The sequence below is a fragment of the Trichoderma asperellum genome, chromosome 3, assembly GCF_020647865.1.
Source record: "Trichoderma asperellum chromosome 3, complete sequence".
Lineage (NCBI taxonomy): Eukaryota > Fungi > Ascomycota > Sordariomycetes > Hypocreales > Hypocreaceae > Trichoderma > Trichoderma asperellum.
This window is the reverse complement of record NC_089417.1, coordinates 906,820-926,259: the sequence shown is the minus strand read 5'-3', so window position 1 is coordinate 926,259 and position 19,440 is coordinate 906,820. Positions and strand designations below refer to the sequence as shown.

The following is a 19,440-nucleotide window of genomic DNA, read 5'->3' as shown; positions in this document are numbered from 1 at the left end:
GGTGGCTGGCCTGGACCGGGAATATGGACGGGAGGGCGATTAGCCCGGCGGAGCGCTTCAAAAGCCTGCTAGACAGTTTTGATGTTGTGGCAGGCTGTATGTGTTGGTAGCATGCATCATCTTGATTTCCTAGTGGTGTCGTGCTTTAGATGAGAGGGACGAAGGGCAGAGAAGAGATGAAGAAAAGCTTTAAATCGCAGTGTCCAATGAGGATGCGGATATTAAATATGACAGGGACCAACCACCAGGGAAAACCCATCAATATCGCGCTGGATGTTACCTGTTCGTGTGTTATGCAGCTCAGCAAATTGGGGCGGTTGGGCGACATTGAGGCCCCCCTCCCCTACGAGTTACGGCGGTTACAGTTAGGTTGCCTGCCCGTTCCAGGCTGTCTAGGGATTCCCGTACAGCGGCTCAGCAGCGCCCATCAGCGCCCATCACCTGCCAACATCTGGCTGCAATTCGCGGGCCCTACCTAGGTAGTTAGCGCAGCGCAGGTACTGCGCCCAGTTCTTTAGCGCCAAGCCCCGCGAGACGAAAAGGCTTCGGTGCCAGGTCCCCACCGGAAGGGAGGATTTTGGGGGGGGCCGCCCAGCTGAACAAGGCCCGGGTGCCTCAACGCAGCTGCGCTTTTGCGCTTCCTGCTGATGCGCTTCCTGCTCTCGTGCTCGACTTAAATCTCGGTTTGCTGGCCAAACTCTGCGTCTGCATCCCATTCCTGCCTGGCAAAAGGGCCGCGATTCCTGATTCATCACGAAACACCGGCCGAACGAGACGACGCTTGTCTGCGCCCCCCGAAGACCGGCCATACGGATCGGCTGGTGGTCGGACCTCACACGACCTCTTTTTTTCCTCGTCTGTATTTTTGCGTCTGTTCCTCTTGCCCTCGTGTGTTGACGGGGGAGACCCTGCGTCGCCTTCCTGTGGGAAAAGGGCTGGCCGCACAGCTTCGGGCAATGCTGGTTGCGCCATCGGGACCGCTCGAATCGACAGTTGCGGCGTCTTGTTCTCCCTCCCTCCCACTCGATGATCTGCAGTCTTGTCGTGTTTGCGTAACCCTTCCGAGGCGGATAGGTCCAATGGGAGACCGAGCAGTCGGGAGATGAGAGAGAGAGATTCCGAGGGACAAAGACAAAGGACAATAGTAAAACAAAAAAACAAAAACGGCATATACGAAAGGGGGCAGCACCTTGAGCGAGCACAGCAGCAATGAGTGAGCGCAAGGCTGCCGGTACCACGGCCACGGCGTCGGGCGCCATGGATGCCAAGGGAGGCGGAAACAAGGTGGTGGAGCGAAGCAGGCTGGCTGCTAAAGGCGATGCGGCCGAGCGCAACAAGGATAAGGATCGCAATGCGGCTGGAGGTGCAGGGAAGAATCCTAAGAAGAGACGCAAGGTTAACCACGGTACGCAAGATCTTGCCTTCCCACCCTCCCCTTTTTGTTTTCCAGTTATCGTCATGTTTCCCGAGGGAGTTTGAGAAGGAGGGCAGCCGACAGCCGACAGCCTTGGAACACGACGGGCTGCTTTGCTGCCAGTTTCTGTTTCTCTTTTCTCCTCCGCACGCCTTCAGTTCGGTCGAATTCATGTGGCCGGTGACTCTGGAGGCGCAAATGTCGAGCGTGTGTATATGTGTATGCAGCATGGGCTAACGAGTAGCTGCCGGCCTCTCCCTCTCTGCCTTTGCAGCTTGCGTGTATTGTCGCAGATCTGTAAGTCTGACCCGCTTTGGAAGGAGAGGAGACGGGATGTGATGTGATGCGATGCTACTTGCATATGAAAAGCATGGCTGGCATATCATCCGTTTCCCCTCTTTACATGTAACGAAAAGGAGATAAAAAGAGAAAAGGGACTGTGGCTAACTGATTGGAACTTGGATGCGAGTAGCACATGACATGCGATCTTGTAAGTACATCTCTTGCATAAACCTCCGCAGAGGGGTTCTCTCTCTCTCTCTTTTTTTTCCTTTTTCTTTTTTTTTCTTTTTTCTTTTTTCTTTCCTTCTCTTCTTCCCGTCTGCCACGGCAGCCTTCATGGGACTATTCAAGACCCCTCTCTATCCACCACTCTTCCTACTGGCCAAACACTCTGATTCGACATGCTAATGCCCGGGATAGGAGCGGCCATGTACTAGATGCATTAAGCGAAATATTGGCCACCTCTGCCACGATGAGCCCCGCGAATCAGAGCCAAAGAAAAAGACGGCTACCGCCAAAACCGCCTCAACAGCTTCCGTAGATGATTCCGACACCATGTCGCAGTCTGATTTGGGTCACAGCTCCATCTCGAGCGCCATGGGCCCACCCCCAGCTTTCGATGGCGCCAGGCAGAGGGCAAATTCGGGCATGGGGTCTGGAGGCGTGCTTGGACAAGGCAATCCATTGTCTCTTGTGCAACCCGACACTTCGTCGGGCTTGCAGTCCAGCGCGTTGAGCAGCAACGGTAACGCGAATCAATGTAAGCCCTGCCAAAAGAAAAGAAAAAAGGGAGCCCCCCTTTCCCCTTTTAATTACCTTTGCAATTCGCTCTTTTGTCCTTTTTCTCCATTCTATCAAAATGCTTGCCCGTCCTCTAGCCCAGTTTCTCTGTCACGATTATGATGTTTTGGGTAACTAACAGCGAAGCAGTTGCGGGCTTCTCGGATGCTTGGCTCACGGCGCAAAATTTCCATGAGATGAATACCTATAATCCCAACTACATGATTGGACCCGAGGTCACTCACGAGTTTAACTTACTCAACGACTTTCTACACAACAGCCTTCTCGACGAGAGCAATATTGCCTCTAATGAAGCTCAGAATAGTGCAGCCTTTAACCGGCCAGGAGGGGCATCAGAGATGCTTGGCAGCTTTGGTAGTAACAATGATTTAGCAGCAGGTGGCTCCCTACAGGCACAACATATTCGAGGGTCCATGCTACCTCCTCCCAATGTCGATAATAAAACCACTAGGTCTGACAAAGACAAGACGCGGGAATACTATCTCCAGGCTGCGGACCCTTCTGGAAACGATAATCCAGAAGAGCGTATGTCTCGCGTGCTCAAGGCCAAGTACGATGCTGGCTTACTCAAACCTTTTAACTATATCAACGGTTATGCACGGCTCGGCAAATATCTGGACGGGCACATCGCGCCCTCTTCAAAACAAAAGATTTTGCGGACGATCAACCAGTTTCGGCCCAAGTTTAGAGAAAAGGCCCAGGGCTTGACGGACATGCAGCTCGTGTACGTAGAGATGTGGTTTGAGAAACAGCTGATGGACTACGATCGGGTATTTGCGAGTATGGCAGTACCGGCGTGTTGCTGGAGGAGAACGGGAGAAATCTTCCGAGGAAATAAGGAGATGGCAGAGCTGATTAATGTACCAGTGGATCAGCTGCGAGATGTTAGTGTCTTCTCCCTCCTCCCTCTATATCCCGACACAATTTCTTCTGGCAACAAATAGGCAAAGATACTAACAAGATCGTTTAGGGCAAAATCGCGCTACATGAGATCCTCACGGAAGAGTCCATGGTGCGATATTGGGAGGAATTTGGCACCATCGCCTTTGATCCGGCACATGATACGTTGTTGACGGCGTGCTCCCTCAAGAATCCTAGTGATTCCTCAGATCATCCCATTATCAAGTGCTGTTTTTCTTTTACGATACGGCGTGATGAACATAAGTTGTGAGTTGTCTACTACGGACACTACAGAGCAAGCATCAAACCAGAAGCTGACAAAAAAAAATTGATAGGCCCGCGCTAATTGTTGGCAATTTCTTGCCACACGATCCTCCTGTATCATGAAATAATATACTTTCCGATTAATGAAACACTTTTTATTGCTACTTTTAGCTTTTATTATGCTCGGACGAGAAAAGGACGACATATTGGACACGGTATGGAAGGACCGGTTTATATAACCAGCAAAGGCTGGGGGACAAAAAAAAAAAGGGAGCTTCTACGCCTTGGATTCCTGGGCATGACTGATGGCGCAAACATTTTCGATATTGCTTTTGTCTTTTTTTTTTTTTTTTTTTTTTTTTGTTCTTCTTCTATCCTCTCAACGTATCTCAATGATGCTTTATGCACTGTCTAGATTCCTTGAAGTTGTTGCAGAGAAGTTATTGCGGAGAGTTGTTGGGGCTGATGCTGATGAAAATGGGAAAATTTCCTTTTGGGTTGGCTAGAGACTTCAGGTACATAACCTATTTGAACATACAGTAGTGTTTTAATTGGATAATTGCTACTGCAACGAGCACGCACTAAGGGAGGCTGAGGCCAGAGTTGATGAAGAAGCACACACGTATAGCACCTATAGTAGGTAGGTAGTACTTGTGCAGAAGTACCTGCTTCCTGCTTTGAAGCGCCTGCATGCGGGAGCAGCTTCCCTTTGATGGGAGGAGGAAGGAGTGGTGCTGCTGACTTTTGCGTGAGGCCATTTCCCAGTGACTTCGCTTCTTTTCCCTTTCCCTCCTTTTTTTTCCGCCTTCTCCTTTTCTTCCCTCTCTATGGCTGTCTGTGTGATACTATTGTTTGTGACTGGCATTTTCTTTTCTTGACACTGCTGTGATACCAGGCAGTGCGACACCTGTGTGATCAAGTAATCAAGGCATTTGACCTCGCATATCTCAACTTCCACCACATTCTGTGCCGTCGTTTCGCGTCGTCAACATGCCTCCCGAGGATATTGCTTCCGCTGCGAGGATAAGAAAAGTTCGCTCTTTCATAGGTACTTATCTCAACGTCGCGGCCTTCATCAGTACAGCTCCTAGATAATCATCTAACGGGTCTATGGTTATAGATTTCTCCGCGACTCTTCAGTCCAAGCTTTGTGATCCCCTAGAAGTTACAGATATCGAAGTGCTCATCGCGGACACGGGTCATCATATTCAGCAGATTCATCATGCAATCCAGCCAGGCTCAGGCGGCCATTTGCCCTCAAATTTGGCCAAAGATGCCGAACGACACGGGGGTAATCTATGGAATCTTTGCGTAAGGTTAAAAAGAGGGAAAGATGCGACTAAACCGGGGCAGAACACCAAGCTGGTCGCCAAGGCTCGACTTTTCGCCTTGAATATGCTGGAACTGGGCCGAAGTGCAGGCAGAGCTAAGAAAGACGACACATCTGAGGCCGTGGATCTTATGAATCTGGCTTTGGAACTCGCTAAATTCTGCATGGCAGTATCAGATTTGGATTCAACTAGGTTAGCGCTACAAAAAGCTGCAGAGTTGATGGAACGTCTCAAAGCAATCTCTGTTGAATCCTTAGGTTCCATCGGACAAAATAAAGGAATGAAACTTGACGCAGAATATTTGGCAATGAGGACAGCTATGGTATGTATACGCCCTTCCATATACTTTTGGCATGCCTTTCTAACAAGTTGGAGAGTCTTGGAAAGAAGATAGGCTCGACGTTGCAGAGCACATGTTTGGAAAAATTGATCATCTTCGACCGGCGCTTGATGCTAGCTCTGCAGAGATCATAGCTGATACGTTTCATCGCATTGGATATGATCTTTCTTCAAAAGGAGACTATGGTATGGCTGTGAAGTGGTTAAAGCGTGCGTATGATATTATATGTCGTCAAGCGCTGGATAAACTTTCAGTCAGAGGGCTGGAATTGCGATTGGCAATATTTCAAGGACTCGTCCGCGGGCTTCTTGACACTGATTCACAGGAGTGTTTTCAAGAAGCTGATAAATTGATTGAATATATTGAGTCTGAGATTGGAGATAAGCCGCTGGTACTGCACTTGCGCCTTGAGCTTCTCCAGAAAGCACCAGAAGTAGTGTTTGATGTTGAAGCCTACTCTGGTGTACTCCATCGCATGGTTAGATCGTTTGACTATTCCGATATGACTTTCATCTTTCTCTTACATCATCTCAAGAATTTGAGAGAAAGAAACCATCGCCTGGCGCGCGGTCTATTGGATGAGCTTTTGCTGCGGCACGTCATTGCATCAAAGAATAGTGAATGGATGGGTAAAACTATCGTGCGAAGGATCTGGATGAATACAGTGGACGATGCCGATTCTATCTCAGCCTTGACAGATCTTCAAAATCTACTAGACAAGGTTTACGATGGCCTTTCAGAGCCCCTGGAGTCTGACATCGCTGGTGCAGCGCACTCTGTGAGTTGAAGTCCAAAACATTCGCATATACTTCATTATCTGTGCTAATTGGATAGAAGGTCATATGGAATAAAATAGAACCCGTTGTTTCCAACGATCCTGTTGAAGTTGTTGAGGCTTGGTGCTCGATCGCCCTACACACAATATTCATTAATAGTGGCGAAGCCAACCAGGGCAAATTTAGCAGAAAACTCATCACATGTGCCCTGAATCTCAGAGATACGGAAAAAGCTCGACAAGTTTTTCATTCTATGCCTGATAATGTTAAAAACCATTTTCTCACGAGATACCTCACATTCAAAGTATCCCTCATTGACCAGGATCATGAGCTTGGCTGCGAGAGCATCGAGTATCTCAGTAAACTCTCCGACTGCTCAGAAGGTCGGGACATATTGTATGCATGTATCCGCGAGGCACAACAGGCAGGAGATAGACAATGTGCCTTGGCGGCACTTCAAGCCATTATCAGAAGTTGGAATGGCAATGAAGTGACGCCGAGCAATTTGCCATCAATATTACGCTGTTCAATACGCCTTATCCAGCTAATTGAAGAAGATGACGATACGGGGAAAGTTCATCTTCAGAACACGGTATATGCCGACGATTTATGCTATTTATTTGAGAAAGGTAATTTTCAACATCCTCATGCGAAGTCTTTGCTAACTCTACGAATGTAGCAGCTGAATGCGCTGAACAGAATCCTCAAGACGGCGATAACAAAGTGTTTACTGTGTTTGAATTACACTGGTTTCGAAAAAATGCATACAATTTGGGCGTTTTAAAGTGCGAAAGTTGGGAGGTTCCTTATACTATCCGGATCTTCAAAGCTTGCCTTGCTTTTTCACACTTCTATCTCAAGGATTTACCCGCATCTGACGGCAGTGAGATAGCAATAATGGCCATGCGTTGTCACTTTGTTGTCTCATCAGCGCTGATATCGCTAGCTCGAACGGAAGACAAGGTAGATGACCAATTACAATACTACCTTGAAGCTAGACGGCACATCAGGGAATTCGATGCCATGTTAGAGATCAAATTTGATACGACTCAATATGAAAGCGTGATAATAGATTTAATGGCCAAGCTCTCTACGTTGCTTGTGTTCGACTTTGAAGCGGCCACTGCGTTGAAAAACTGGGACTCCTTAAACGAAATCGTTCGAAAAGCAAAGACATGCCAAGACGAAGTCACTTACAAAGCAATGGGGGACTGCATACTGAGAAGCAGAGCCCCGGCAAAAGGTTAGCGCGTAGATAAAATCGTCCATGTCACTTCGTGGATGAGAAAACTAACTTCATATGCCCCTAGTAATGTTTTCAACCATGCGACTAATAATTAATGAGATTTTCGAGTTGGAGAAGTTTGATTACGAGAAACTCATGAAATACATTCGTTGCATGTTTCAAGTGATTCTGGGAACGGACGACATTTCAGCTCTCCAGCTTCTTGAACAAGCATTGCAGATAGCCAGCGAGGCGAACGAAGTAGGTTTCCCTTTATGAGAAGACGTTTTCGGCAGTAGTATAAACTCACCTCATTGCTTCACAGATTGGAAATCAGCTACCGTCTGCTGAAGTAGAATGGCTTGTCGCCACTACCTTTAACCATGGTATCGAATACTACGTCCGAGGAGAAGCAGATGCATGCCATCGCTGGTCGCTGAAGGCCATGAATCTAGCTAATTATGTTGATGATGGCGGTGTGATGAGAGACATGCTGCATGATAAATTTGCCCAGTTGCAATTTGACGGGAGACTTGGGCGAATGGCGACGGCAGTATCTCGATGAGTTTTTGTATGCTCTTTTTCATTTGCAGACGCATACTTTGAGGGTTGATAAAATAAATAATGGACAAGCGCCGTATCAGACCTGGAGTAGACGGTCGACGATGGTGATCATTTAGGAGTAAGGACTGAGATGAGCGTGAGAGTGTACGTAAGGGTGAAATTATCTTGCTATCAATAATCGAATACCAGTCAATAGTATACAGGCTATTTATTATATCGCATGTGTTCTTGAAAAGAAGCCTCATTACACATACAAGACAAATGCACTACACGCTTTCATCATAAAAAAACAGAGACAAGGGAAAGGGAAAAGAGGGCTAGAAAATGGGTAAAGCACAATAAAAATGCTCTCGTGGTATCTCCTACTCTTGCGTCCGTGCTTGACAACGTTTTTAAACAGAAACGAATTAAAAAAAAAAAGGCAGAATTGGTATATGTATATATAAAGAAGAAGAAGAAGAAAAAAGAAGCTTCTTCTCTTTCCAAATCCGTGTGTAACAAAGAATGAAAAAAAGGGGGGGAGGCAATGCAATCGCCACATCGATGGGTATGCGTGAGAGTAGATTGGTATCAAATGTCGTCCCTGCGACCACTTTTTTATTTTCCAAATCCAATAGGTAAGAACAATTCCAAGGTTCAAAAAAAAAAAAGGCGAGTCGTGATTTCTCCCGTGACCCCCTTTACCCAATAGAAAGTCGCAAAATAAAGGGACAACAACAACAAAAAAAAAAAAATACAGGTAGTGGAAAAATTCAAATTGAACGGCGTTTCGTCTTAGATTTCGTGTATCATTTCCAAGTTCCTATCGCTCTTCATTGTGATCATATGATATTCGCAATGCTTAGCCTGTCTCTGCCTGCTGGACTAGCAGTCGGTCTCGATGGTTCGCTACCATATTTTGGAACTTCTGAAGTATACCGAGGGGCATCTGATAGCCGTTGAATAGCAGGCATACTTGGTGTTGGGGACTCCCTCTTCACCTGAGGAGGCGGGAGAGTTGTCCAGTTGCTTATGGCATGAGTAGTCGTTCCTAATGCTCGAACCGCCGTCTCTAGCTGAGACCATCCGCCCCAATCTCTGCGCTCTTCTTCACTCAACCCAGTTCTCATTACTGTACTAAAAAGGGCATGTCCAAGCCCGCCAGATGGAATAGCATCTAACTTGGGGGGCGGATAATCGCGATCGTGCCCTTCGTTCCAAACCCAAGATCTTGAAGGTGAAGCATGAAGGTCGGCGGAGACATATGCTATAAGCTCTTCGTCTCTAGCTAGCGAAACCAAAAGGGTTGATGGATCTACCGGAGATCTTGCAGATGAAAAGGCATGAGGTGATGTTGTTCTTGCTATATGGCTTGAATACTCCCCTCGCTTGACACTTAACGTTGAGGTGAAAAATGAAAGGTACCTCCCACAGGCAGTGGTAATATCGCGCCTGGCATCTATTGCCGCCAAAGCTCGGATACAGGTGATGGCATGGTCCAAGTATCCAGTCAATAGCAAAAATAGAGTAGAGCGAAAAATGTGAGTTGTTAAAAGCGCAGTAGCACCATCAGCAGGAGATCCCGTTCGGTTAATCAGCGATGCGGTCTCTATCGCAATGTGCATACAGCTTTCAATAGCAGCAAGGCGAGTATCGACATCGCAGCTAGGATTCAAATTATGACGGTGGAGGAGCAGTCGTGCATGGAACAAGTAAGTAAGAGGCGCCAAGAAGTGAGGCGCCAATGCCACTGTGCTCGCCGGATCACAGGCTGGAGGGAAAGTGTTTAGGCATTTCTTGAAATGCGCATCAAAATTCGCAAGCTGTGTAGGCGGTATTGTGAGAGAGTCAGTGGCTTTCATGATGGAGGTGTAAGACCGCACAACATGGATAACGGCTAGAAGAGAATGCGTCAGCGGTTCGGCCCCGGTAGGAACTCTCATCCCGTCATCTCGAATATACTGGTCGTCCACAGCAGCCGGCAGATCAAGGCTGCAATCTGCATCGTCAATAAGAAACGGATGGCCCATCTCGGTGGCCAATACCCTGTCTAAAATGTAAATCGCCCACCAAGTCCTACGTCGCATTTCTCCTTCAATCACAGGCCAAGTCTCCGAATCGAAATACAAGCCTAGATCCTGGCCAACGCGCACAGCATTGCCCAGCCAGTTCCACGCCGCAGATTTCAGATTCATTTCATTAAGGCAGATAGTTATGAGGATCAGAGCTCTTGCGTCATCGAGGGTGTGATGATTGCACCAGGGATCTATTGCCTTGCGTGCCGATTCCAATAATTCGGCAGGCCTGTAAAAGGTAACAGGGGTCGCAGGCAATTCGGTAGTAAACAAGCTGCCGGTTGCCAAGACGGCGAAGAATAAACACAAGAAGCCCGGTGGCATACGAGGTGGGCTCGCTCTATATAAATCATCAACCATAGCTTTAAAGGTAGGCAAATGAACGATGGGAAACATGGTATGCGCCGAAACATAATATGTGTTTAGCAGCTGGTCGGCAACCTGACGAGAGGGCAATTCCGGCGTAGGAGCATCAAACACGGCTGGTGCTGACAGGCGGTGCAGCGCCGGAGGTTTCCAAACGCCTTTTGAGAAGCTTCGTAGGTTCATTCTTGCCAGGGCAAGATCAGGGACTGGTTGAGGCCTCTTGCGCGGTCTGCTCTCAGACTCGATGGGAGGTGGCATCTGGGAAGATGATCGCTCTCTTGATTCGACATCGATATCCATGGAGCCATCTCTCTCCTGCAGCAGCCGACGGAGGTTGTTATTGTCGCGCCGGACCTTTTCAATCTGTTTCTCCAGATCCTGCACCTGCTTGATAGAAGACATTCTCCGATTTGTTTCCTTGGTGAACTGGCACTTGACATTTCGGCTAGAGCATTCAGAGCAACTCGTCGTCTCAGTCGCATCACATTTGACTTTTCTCTCTCGACATGCGTCGCAGCTGGGATCTTTCCGTCTTTGACGGTACGCCCTCTTTTGCCCTTGCACGCCTGAGGTGCCCGACAGCTGGGAGCCCCCAAGTCCTTGGCTACTTACCAGAGAGTCGGTTGAAGCAACAGATTCACGACCCATGATGGAAGTTGGCGGCATGGCCGCATAAGGCGGAAAGCCCTGGTTGACGGGAGGCAAAGTTGGGATGCCGAGGGGCTGAGGCGGTGTCGGGTTTGGTCTTCCTGCTGCACTCAGCATGCTTCCAAGGTACCTCGACGGAGGCCGGGGCGACGTTGCAGATGAGACAGATGACGAGTCGTATGACCGAGTTGAAGGGTTGGGAGATCGTGGATAAGGATTGTGCGATGTTTCTGCCATGGCTTCGGGGTGATTTGATCAAGCCCAAGCACACCAAGCCACCAGCCTGCAACGTTGATAGACCCGTCCGTCGTTGCTTTACCGATGCAGAATTAAGTTTGGTGCTGTGTTAGGCAGTTGAGTGACCCAACCGATCTGGCTCTCGGCACTAGCGGAAAGGAACTCCGCGTGCCGTATTCGAGGGGGCCTGTATTACGCCAGCCGTCGATGTCTTCTAGAACCAACGGCTCGATGGCGGCGCCGAGTTCTGGGAGCGAAGTGGCTGAGAAGAGGGAAGCGAGAACCACGGCCACGGGGGAGAGTGGGGAGAAGGGAAACGCAAAACGAAAACAAGGCTAGCCAAGGAATAAAAGCTGCTTCGAAATGCAAACTATTGATTGGGTATGGGCAAATCCGTACGGCGCCTCAGCCGGCTCCGACCTGGTCCTGTCCTGCGATATGGGACAGAATCTATATCGAGCTTCGGCTGTGGCACTGCAGTTGAAGGACTTGGCTCGCAAAATCCACAGCGGCCCTCCCGTTTAGTGAAGCTGTCGCAAAGACGGCAAGCCGGCATCTGACATGTGCAAATTGGGACACGGCGGCGATGACGCGGTCTGCGCTGCGCTCAGCAACTGCAACAAACAGACAGCACGGGAGCGGGAGCTGGTGCCCAGGCCCAAAAGGTGCGCCGCCGGAGGTGACGATGGGCGAAGACGCTCGCGACCAAGGAGACCAAAGAGGCCAAAGAGACGCCTGGAAGGGGCTGGCTGGTCGTTTTAAGACGGCGGCCGATGCTGTGACTGCCGAGATGCAAGCAATGCCGCGCGACGAGAGCCAGGTCTGGTATGTGAAGCAAGCAAGAGCAGCGTGGAGGAGGGGTGTGAGGGAGGCGGCGACTCGGTGCAGGTATACTAGCAGGTAGACGCTGGTAGTGGCATCGCCTCGCGGCCCCAAGCGGGTTACAGCAGCGATGTGCTGGTACTGTATCAGTCCAGTATGCGTGCTCCTCCGTCATCCGCCCATTAAAGCAGATTCGGAAATATATCTGGATTGGCAGGCGTGGGGCTGGCAAGGCCACACCACCCTCTAGCACAGGTAGAAACTGACCAGTCGCGATCAGCCAAGGCTAATGTGTGTTTCGAGCGCCAGCTGGGCGCTGGAGCATTGCATTGACTCCAGGGACGGCACCACCCCCGTCGTGATCAATCGGGCCTGCTACCGGGTCTCTCCCAGGTCATATGTCATGCCGCGCCGCGAACCACCGCCGCACACTCGCTGCATGGGTTGCTCTTCCTCGTCAGCTTCTCTTCTTCTCCCTTGTTAATTTCCGATGATTTGACTGTTTAGATTTGGATATGGAGCCGCTTCAGCCCGAAAACACAATACGACACGCTTCTTACCAGACTCTATTCATACTCGCAAGACAGCTGTGCGTGCTGCAACGTAAAGACGATTGGCACACACACACAAAAAAAAAAAAAAAGAAGGGAGAAAAAAAGAGGTTCTAGAATAGTCAACCAAAGCAAATCAGTTGATCGAGAGATGGCTGTCTTCAGATACCCAAATTCCTAGTAGGTATATCCTTGAAACGTCTGGGTCGCCCAGAGTCCTCGCTGCATGTACGCACAGCAGGCGAAGAGCCAAGTTTGCTGTATTATACTCGCACTACGGAATCCAAACAGCTTCTACTGATGGTTGACAAACGGCGATTCCGATCCGACGACCAACCCCACTCACAGATAATGAAGCTGGCGGTCACCGGTACGGTATTCTGTTACCCCTACTCCGTACACGCACAGAAGCGAGGTGAAAATGAACGAGCCACACAAACTACTTCGCAACGATGGTGATAATACGGCGCGCGTCGTCCCATCTACGGACCGCTCAAACCTGTATCAAGGCGCATTTGGCCAGGCCTGCCAAGCTTCATACGGCATGTGGCTCCCTCCGGGGCCGAATCCGCCTATTTCGGGACATGATGTGCACCAGCGCTCCGTGGACAGGGGATGGTAAGCTTTTTAGCCAATTTTCCTCGATGCCGACTGGCTGCTGCTGCCGTCTCCAGACAAGATTCGCCTTTGGGAAAAGGGTACTGCTGCTACTAGTAGGATCCGGCTACTGCTCTGTGCCTAGTATGAGGCACACCGCATATCCACACGTTGTTTGCTTGGGCACGCCGCACCACTGTAGGCACTTGCGTGCTTGTTCCGGAAAATCAAGTCGCTTGCATGCCGCGTGGCCCGAAATCCCCTCTCAGAAATTCTGATGTGTGCTCGCACCGCTAAACAATAACAAGCGTCCGTCATTGTTGATCAGATTGAGCGCTTATCCTCAGCAACGTCAGGAATCCGACGTGGCGGTTGTGGAAGCTGAAAACTGTAGTCGAGGCTTTCGTCCGCGAGCTCGCGCTTGTTCTGGAACGCCAAATTAGGCACAAACAGTGCTTCTCTGCATTCTAGCGCGTCCGCATGACGAACATTGCTGTAGCATCAACCCCGCAAGTAGGACGGATTCTTCCGTAGTGGTCAACATACTCTCTTACGAAGACGCAACGCTCTCGCTCTCAACAGAGCCCCTTGTTAGGCCGAGCCAGGGCGAGTCCTCGCAGTAGCAGTACAGAGTACCATACTAGCACTGCTGCTAGTATTGCTTGGTACCCTAACCAGAGTGAAATCCACAATAATAAACCATCTCGCCTGGTTAAACGGATGAATTGGTACTGTGTGGCTCTGTGCTAGCTTGGTAGGACGCTCTCAGAGGATGGCCAAAAAGTCGGGATCCTCGCATGAAATTAGGCTCATTTTTTGCCCTCTGCCTGCCTCGCTCTAGCGATCAAGCGCGTGGCGTCTGAAGCTAACGTGTCACCACCCACCACGCTCATTCAAATTTCAGTGGCCGCGGCCAAGAGGTGGTGGGCGAGCCTAAACTTGACCGATTCGAGGCTGTCCCCCGAACCGCCGGCCGGGACCCCGACGGGAACGATAGAGTGCCGTAGTAGCATCAAGAGATGGACAAGGAGAGCTGGCAGGGCTGTTGCTCACGGAATGACGCAGGCGAAGAGGACGACCCTGCACGTTGCCGTCTAAACAGTCGAATGCCAAGCCCTAGAGCTTGTGTCTGCTCGTGCATGAGGTGGTTGGTCCTTGCAAGCAGGACAAGCAGATGCCGCACTGCGCGTGGGCGCCAATGGCGTGGCTGTATCCGCTGAGGAGGGCGCCGAAAGGTGACGAATCTCTCGAGTTGCTTCACGCTGTGGAGCAAACATTCGGGTTGGAGCCGAGTGAGCCGCCGTCTGTAATACGAGTAATGCAAGAATGCCCCGTGCTTGTACATACTTGTCCCTGCAAGCATCGTTTGCCCCCAATCCCCATTACTCCGTGCTCTGTTGCTCTTTATAGAGCGGATAAGGTGTAAGCTTCGGTTCTCGGGACTTGATACAGCCTCTTCGATAACCACGTAACTAAATGTGGCCGAACTGTATCCCCTTTGCTCTCTCGTCCTTTCTTCTTCTCTGTATATATTATGAAAGGAAAGATGGACAAGATAACAAAGAGAAACTGCTATAGGCTCTTCTTTCCTCCCAAACATGGCCTCTAGATTTAGAACTTTAAGATTTAGATAGACGTGATGAAGATGGTAGAGATGTTGACATACTGGCAGGCCGTTGAAAACAACCCCGCATCGAGCGGCTGCGGCATAGTTTCACCACCTGCTGCATATCGGCATGCTGTGTAGCAAAAATACGGAGCAGTGCCCGAGGCACCAGATTGGGGAGAGAGTACCGGGTGCCGGGTGTTGGTGAGCCGAGCAAAGCGCTGGAGAGGACCCTGGCCAACACTCAGCTCCATGGCGGCTCTGCGGCAATGTGCAACAAAGACGAGCCAGAGAGCGCGTGGCGCCGTCCTAATAGGCCAGCGATCGGGAGTCTCCGGAAGATTGCAACATTTAATTGTGCTTCGTGACGCAAGGCCGTGCCTGGGCATGTCGTAAATGTACCGCTGGGTCAACAGCATGGAATACCCAGGTATCTGAGTGAGACCGGCATGGCGGAGACAAGATGGGGAGACAAGATGGAGCCAAGACTAGAGGAACTAGAACCTGGGGGGTCCTAATGGCAAGAGCGGAGAAAAAGGGCTAGCACGAAAGATAGCAGTAAGATTCATCCGAGAACCTTCGTTTAGCTCTTTTCCGAAGACCGAGAATAGCAAGATGTCGAACAGAGAGGCAGCGTTTGGGCTCTGTGATATGGCCTCGAGATTCTCAGCCGCCTGAGCTTTCTTACAAAGCCCTGGCACGGCTATATAACACTGCCAGTAAGGCGCAGTAGCTTGAGATGCTGTGCGAAGCGCTGCACAATAAAGACAGAACGGGTTGATGATCGCCCGAAGTCTTCCTGGCTGCGAGCCCAGAAACATGGTACGCTCAGTGCGACGCGCAGCATAACCGCTCGGACTACTCCGTGGTGAAGTCGCATCGGTTGTGGGCTAACTTGGCACACTCACAGGGTGCACAGTGCCCATCGCGTGGTGTCTGGCGGCGATGGTGATTGCGTACTTGTATCTGCACCACCGCCTCCGTACCCACAGGGGGACAATAGGCATAGGCATCAAAGCGGCCGCGCTCAAATGAGCTCAAGGTCAAACCCAGGCAACAGCGCCGAGGACGAAATGTGACAACTGATCAAAACCAAAGAGGTGTGAAACCAGCCACACGATAGGAGACGCTGGGTCCATCTAGCAGTCCACGATGAGCACACGGGATGGCTTCAAGGGTGCTTGTACGGCGCAGTTCTCTTCTCTGCCTGCCAAGAGCCTGGTGGTGCCCTTGGGTGTCCAGGATCATTCTCCCCATTGACCGTTCTGTCGAAACGAGGCTCAGGTTCGAGAAGTCTGGTACCTGCTGTAGTCATTCAGAACCAACATATGAGCAACCTTTCCCGGCTGACAAGACTGGTGCGAGGGGTGTGCGGCTCTGTTCACTGGATGAAATCTGTTGGAGATAAATTTACTTGATTGACATCACGACCAACCTGTTCCTATACCTGTTCCTGTACTTACAAGTACCTGGGGCGCACAAGCACCTACCTACAGCAGCTATAAGTAATTAAAGACGAGCCTTGGTATATTATGCGCATGGAGCCCTAGATGTCTGAACCTCGAGGGTTTCGAGGTCCTCGTTAGCAGTCAAGCCGCTGGAATAAACTGTGTGGCCTCCCAATCCACCGGTCTGCGAAAAGCGAAGTAAAAATACCCGTTTTGCTTACTGGTCGCACTTGCATCTCGAACGATGAGCCCACGCCAAGTTGTTCCTACTGTTGCACCTTCCCTGGGCCTTCCAGCCAAGTAGGTAGCTCTTTCTAGGGCCATTTAGAGGCTCTATCAAGTACTAGAGGTACTGCCTTCCAACTGCTAAGATACATGGACTTGTCAGCTCATGTGTCCACAGTAGTGCCTGGCACCGGTGGCCTGGACGCCCATATCGGAAGGCTCTCGGCGACTGCGAAGCACTAGATGCCGTAAATTTGCCTGATTGATAACCAATCTTGCCAGTAAAGCGTAGCCCTGCAGCGCACTAAGGCATGTACCCGCAACGTATCATATTCATGCTGCAGGTAGGCGATACGGCCGACGGCACCTACATAGTACGATTCTGCTTCATACCCCGCTAGTCAGATACCTACCTACTACTAGGTAGGTAGGTAAATGCCTGTACGGGGCATCCAGCAGGGCTGGTAACGCCACACGTGGAAGAGAGCACCAGCTCGTCGCCTGTTGCGGCCCATGCAGGTGCGGAATTCCAGGCCACGGACAGTACGACTTTAGCGGTGTGACAGCTACGGTCTGCGAGTGTATCGAGGTGCTAACTGCTTACAAGTAGTAGTAGTAGTGAGTGCCTTCCTGGTTGGAAATGTGGAATCCTAGTATACCACGAGGGAAGTGCGGAAGGAACAATTGGGCAGGTAGTCCAACAAGTATAGTAGGTACTTATCAGGCATTCCGCGAACTGTTGCCCAGCATGAGGTGCCTGTTCAGCTTGACTCGTGCCTCCTATCAAAATGTCTAGTAGGAGGCTAAGTTCTCCGCACCGCCGCCGCTTCAGAGCCACAACCATGCATTTCAAACTAACACCGTCGTGCTTAATTACCGATTGCTACTACTAAGGAGTTTCCAAAGCAATCCATCTCCCGTGTCTGATTTAGGCGACTTTGCATTACCAAGGACATATCAGCAACACCAATATATTGTGCAATACCTACTGTGTGGCTGTGAGGCATTCCCGTCCGCTGTGTCGGTGCTGACTTCTGCCCTTCTACTTGCAGTGAATCAGCGGAGGCTCCCCGGCCCAGATCCTACGAAATACTGTACGCTTCCACACACGCGCGCGCGCACCAAAGACCCCCGTTGCCTCCGAGTCGAAAATGGGCGAGCATACTTGTACATCCCACAGAAGCGCTAATGATTGGGTCGAGCGCTATATGAGTACCCCATATATCTCGTCATGGCTATGGAGCAGTGGGTTCACCAAAAGCGATGTCAGTAGTGATCTGCAGTGCTGCAGGAGAGTCGCCGAGGCCAGGGGTCGATATCGACGAATTCGTATCTCCATCTTTCTTAGTTGACCCTTCTAGGCAACCCCCTAGTATCTTGAGAGCCATTGCCCGCGAATTAGAAATGAGCAGCGACATGGCGGAGAGACCGCTATTCCTGCTGGGCCAAACGAGTACGGCAAATGGGTAGCACTCTTCATCAACCGCTTGCTGGTTTGGCCCCCAAGCCGCTCATGATCCGAATCACTAAGAGGGCGGGTGAATATTCCAAGTTGACTACGTCTAGCGTCACAGAATGCTGCCAATCATCCGATTCGACGCTTTTCTCGAGCTGTCTTAGGCGCCACCATGTAGTGACAGCTAGGAGTGGCAGACGACGCTGCTATCCACGAACAACATGGTGCGCAGCAGAAAATAAAGGGCTAAGCGAGAATGCCTCGAGGAGGTGCCATTCGCACAGCACAAGTACTAGTACTCGCACTACATATTGATGATAACACTAGCGCCAGCCTCTGCTTGCTAGTGGGAGTTGTTGCAGAGCACTCCTCTGAGCACTGGGTCTCTGCAGATGAAGATGGGGCAGTGGTTACGTGCGCAGCATTCCATCCTTAGACGCACCAACTGAGCTCGCGCCTGGCCCCACATCTGGAAAAGCATCTCCTCTAACTCGAAACACCGGCCTCGCGGCTGAAGACTGGCAAGGCATCTAGAAGCACAGATTAGAAGGATGGTCATTGCTTCCAGAAGATTTCGCTTCGCTTCAACTAGCGGTACCGCGAAGTACCTCTTCTGATCATGATGACACTTTTAGTGCCTGTCATCGCGGTTTGGGCAGCAGCCCGCTACCTTGTCGTCGTCTTTGCCGATTGAGCTTTAGGATAAAAAAGTATGGCGCGCAGCCAAGGCTAGTAGAGCAGTACGGCGTCTGTGATCGTCGACAACTAGCCCATCATATCCCCTGGAATGATCTGGATGCTCAACGCTCATCTCCCTTAGGCTCGGGGGCGGAGTTCGACACCTGGTGCGTGCTCTACGAAGTCATCCATACAGGCTACGAAGCACCATCACATTGTGACATCTGATCAGCCAATTTCACGCATTACACTCTATGCTAATGATGGCCCTTAAGAGATCGGCACTCAGCTATCCTACGCCGACATCCAATATCTAGATGTCTAGATCTGTATTGTCAGTCGGTTCATTCCGGAGAAAGCATGGCTGCCGTCTTAGACCGCCCCACACAAGTCAGGCACAGTAGATAATCACCCTCTTCTTGCGATTCGGACCAAAACCTACCAAGAGCAAGGCGACGGTTATTTCCAGCATGCCTTATGTACGTACATTCAAGGGCTATTGGCGCTTAAAAGGCGATACCACCAATCGAATAGTAGTATGGCTCCTCGCTATGCCCAGTGAGGTACGGATAGGTACACAACCTATTTCATAAACAGTGTCTCGAACCGTTTGCACAGAGTTAGGCCAGTATAGCGAAAGTGAGGAATTGGCTTCTTTGCATAAGGCTGTGTCTGCTTTGAGAATTTCGTTCCGGCGAAGCACGTTTGGCGGCACTATTCGATACGGAGTAGTATAATCCGGTCCAGTTTTCGTTCTGCTCGCCTCATTGCTACAGCAGAACTCACTTCCGCTTCTTAGTCCTCTAGCATCATTTTGAGATAAGAACACAGCTCGGGACTTGACACCAGAGTCAA

At 50.3% G+C, this 19,440-nt stretch overlaps 6 protein-coding genes across 8 annotated transcripts; 3 read left to right on the top strand and 3 right to left on the bottom strand.

Annotated features, from left to right (window-relative positions):
- Positions 1–551: 551 nt before the first annotated feature.
- On the top strand, positions 552–4,283 carry TrAFT101_004900 (uncharacterized protein). Of its 3 annotated transcripts, XM_024900308.2 has the most exons (7): positions 552–1,405; positions 1,689–1,711; positions 1,887–1,904; positions 2,117–2,456; positions 2,627–3,381; positions 3,468–3,664; positions 3,733–4,283. In XM_024900308.2, exons 1-7 carry the CDS (start codon positions 1,210–1,212, stop codon positions 3,782–3,784), a joined length of 1,581 nt encoding a protein of 526 aa, XP_024759733.2. In that variant the 5' UTR covers positions 552–1,209; the 3' UTR covers positions 3,785–4,283. The 3 variants fall into 3 exon arrangements, with proteins under 3 accessions (XP_024759733.2, XP_065983428.1, XP_065983429.1); XM_066127318.1 differs by having other exon boundaries at positions 552–1,711; XM_066127317.1 differs by lacking the exons at positions 552–1,405; positions 1,689–1,711; positions 1,887–1,904 and having other exon boundaries at positions 2,016–2,456.
- Positions 4,284–4,651: 368 nt separating this feature from the next.
- TrAFT101_004899 (uncharacterized protein) lies at positions 4,652–7,898 on the top strand (the record flags this gene model as incomplete). The annotated part of the gene is made up of 8 exons (XM_066127316.1): positions 4,652–4,709; positions 4,782–5,314; positions 5,370–6,110; positions 6,167–6,737; positions 6,788–6,991; positions 7,055–7,351; positions 7,419–7,594; positions 7,659–7,898. 8 exons carry the CDS (start codon positions 4,652–4,654, stop codon positions 7,896–7,898), a joined length of 2,820 nt encoding a protein of 939 aa, XP_065983427.1.
- Positions 7,899–8,033: 135 nt separating this feature from the next.
- On the bottom strand, positions 8,034–13,536 carry TrAFT101_004898 (uncharacterized protein). Its single transcript, XM_024909914.2, has one exon. The coding sequence runs from the start codon at positions 11,200–11,202 to the stop codon at positions 8,719–8,721; it is 2,484 nt and encodes an 827-aa protein (XP_024759735.1). The 5' UTR covers positions 11,203–13,536; the 3' UTR covers positions 8,034–8,718.
- TrAFT101_004897 (uncharacterized protein) lies at positions 11,888–14,179 on the top strand (the record flags this gene model as incomplete). Its single annotated transcript, XM_024904023.1, has 2 exons — positions 11,888–12,027; positions 14,077–14,179. 2 exons carry the CDS (start codon positions 11,888–11,890, stop codon positions 14,177–14,179), a joined length of 243 nt encoding a protein of 80 aa, XP_024759736.1.
- A 5-nt stretch (positions 14,180–14,184) lies between these two features.
- Positions 14,185–14,772, bottom strand: TrAFT101_004896 (uncharacterized protein; the record flags this gene model as incomplete). Its single annotated transcript, XM_024908294.2, has 1 exon — positions 14,185–14,772. The coding sequence occupies one exon, from the start codon at positions 14,770–14,772 to the stop codon at positions 14,185–14,187; it is 588 nt and encodes a 195-aa protein (XP_024759737.2).
- A 26-nt stretch (positions 14,773–14,798) lies between these two features.
- On the bottom strand, positions 14,799–15,032 carry TrAFT101_004895 (uncharacterized protein; the record flags this gene model as incomplete). The annotated part of the gene is made up of 1 exon (XM_066127315.1): positions 14,799–15,032. The coding sequence occupies one exon, from the start codon at positions 15,030–15,032 to the stop codon at positions 14,799–14,801; it is 234 nt and encodes a 77-aa protein (XP_065983426.1).
- Between the last annotated feature and the right edge of the window lie 4,408 nt (positions 15,033–19,440).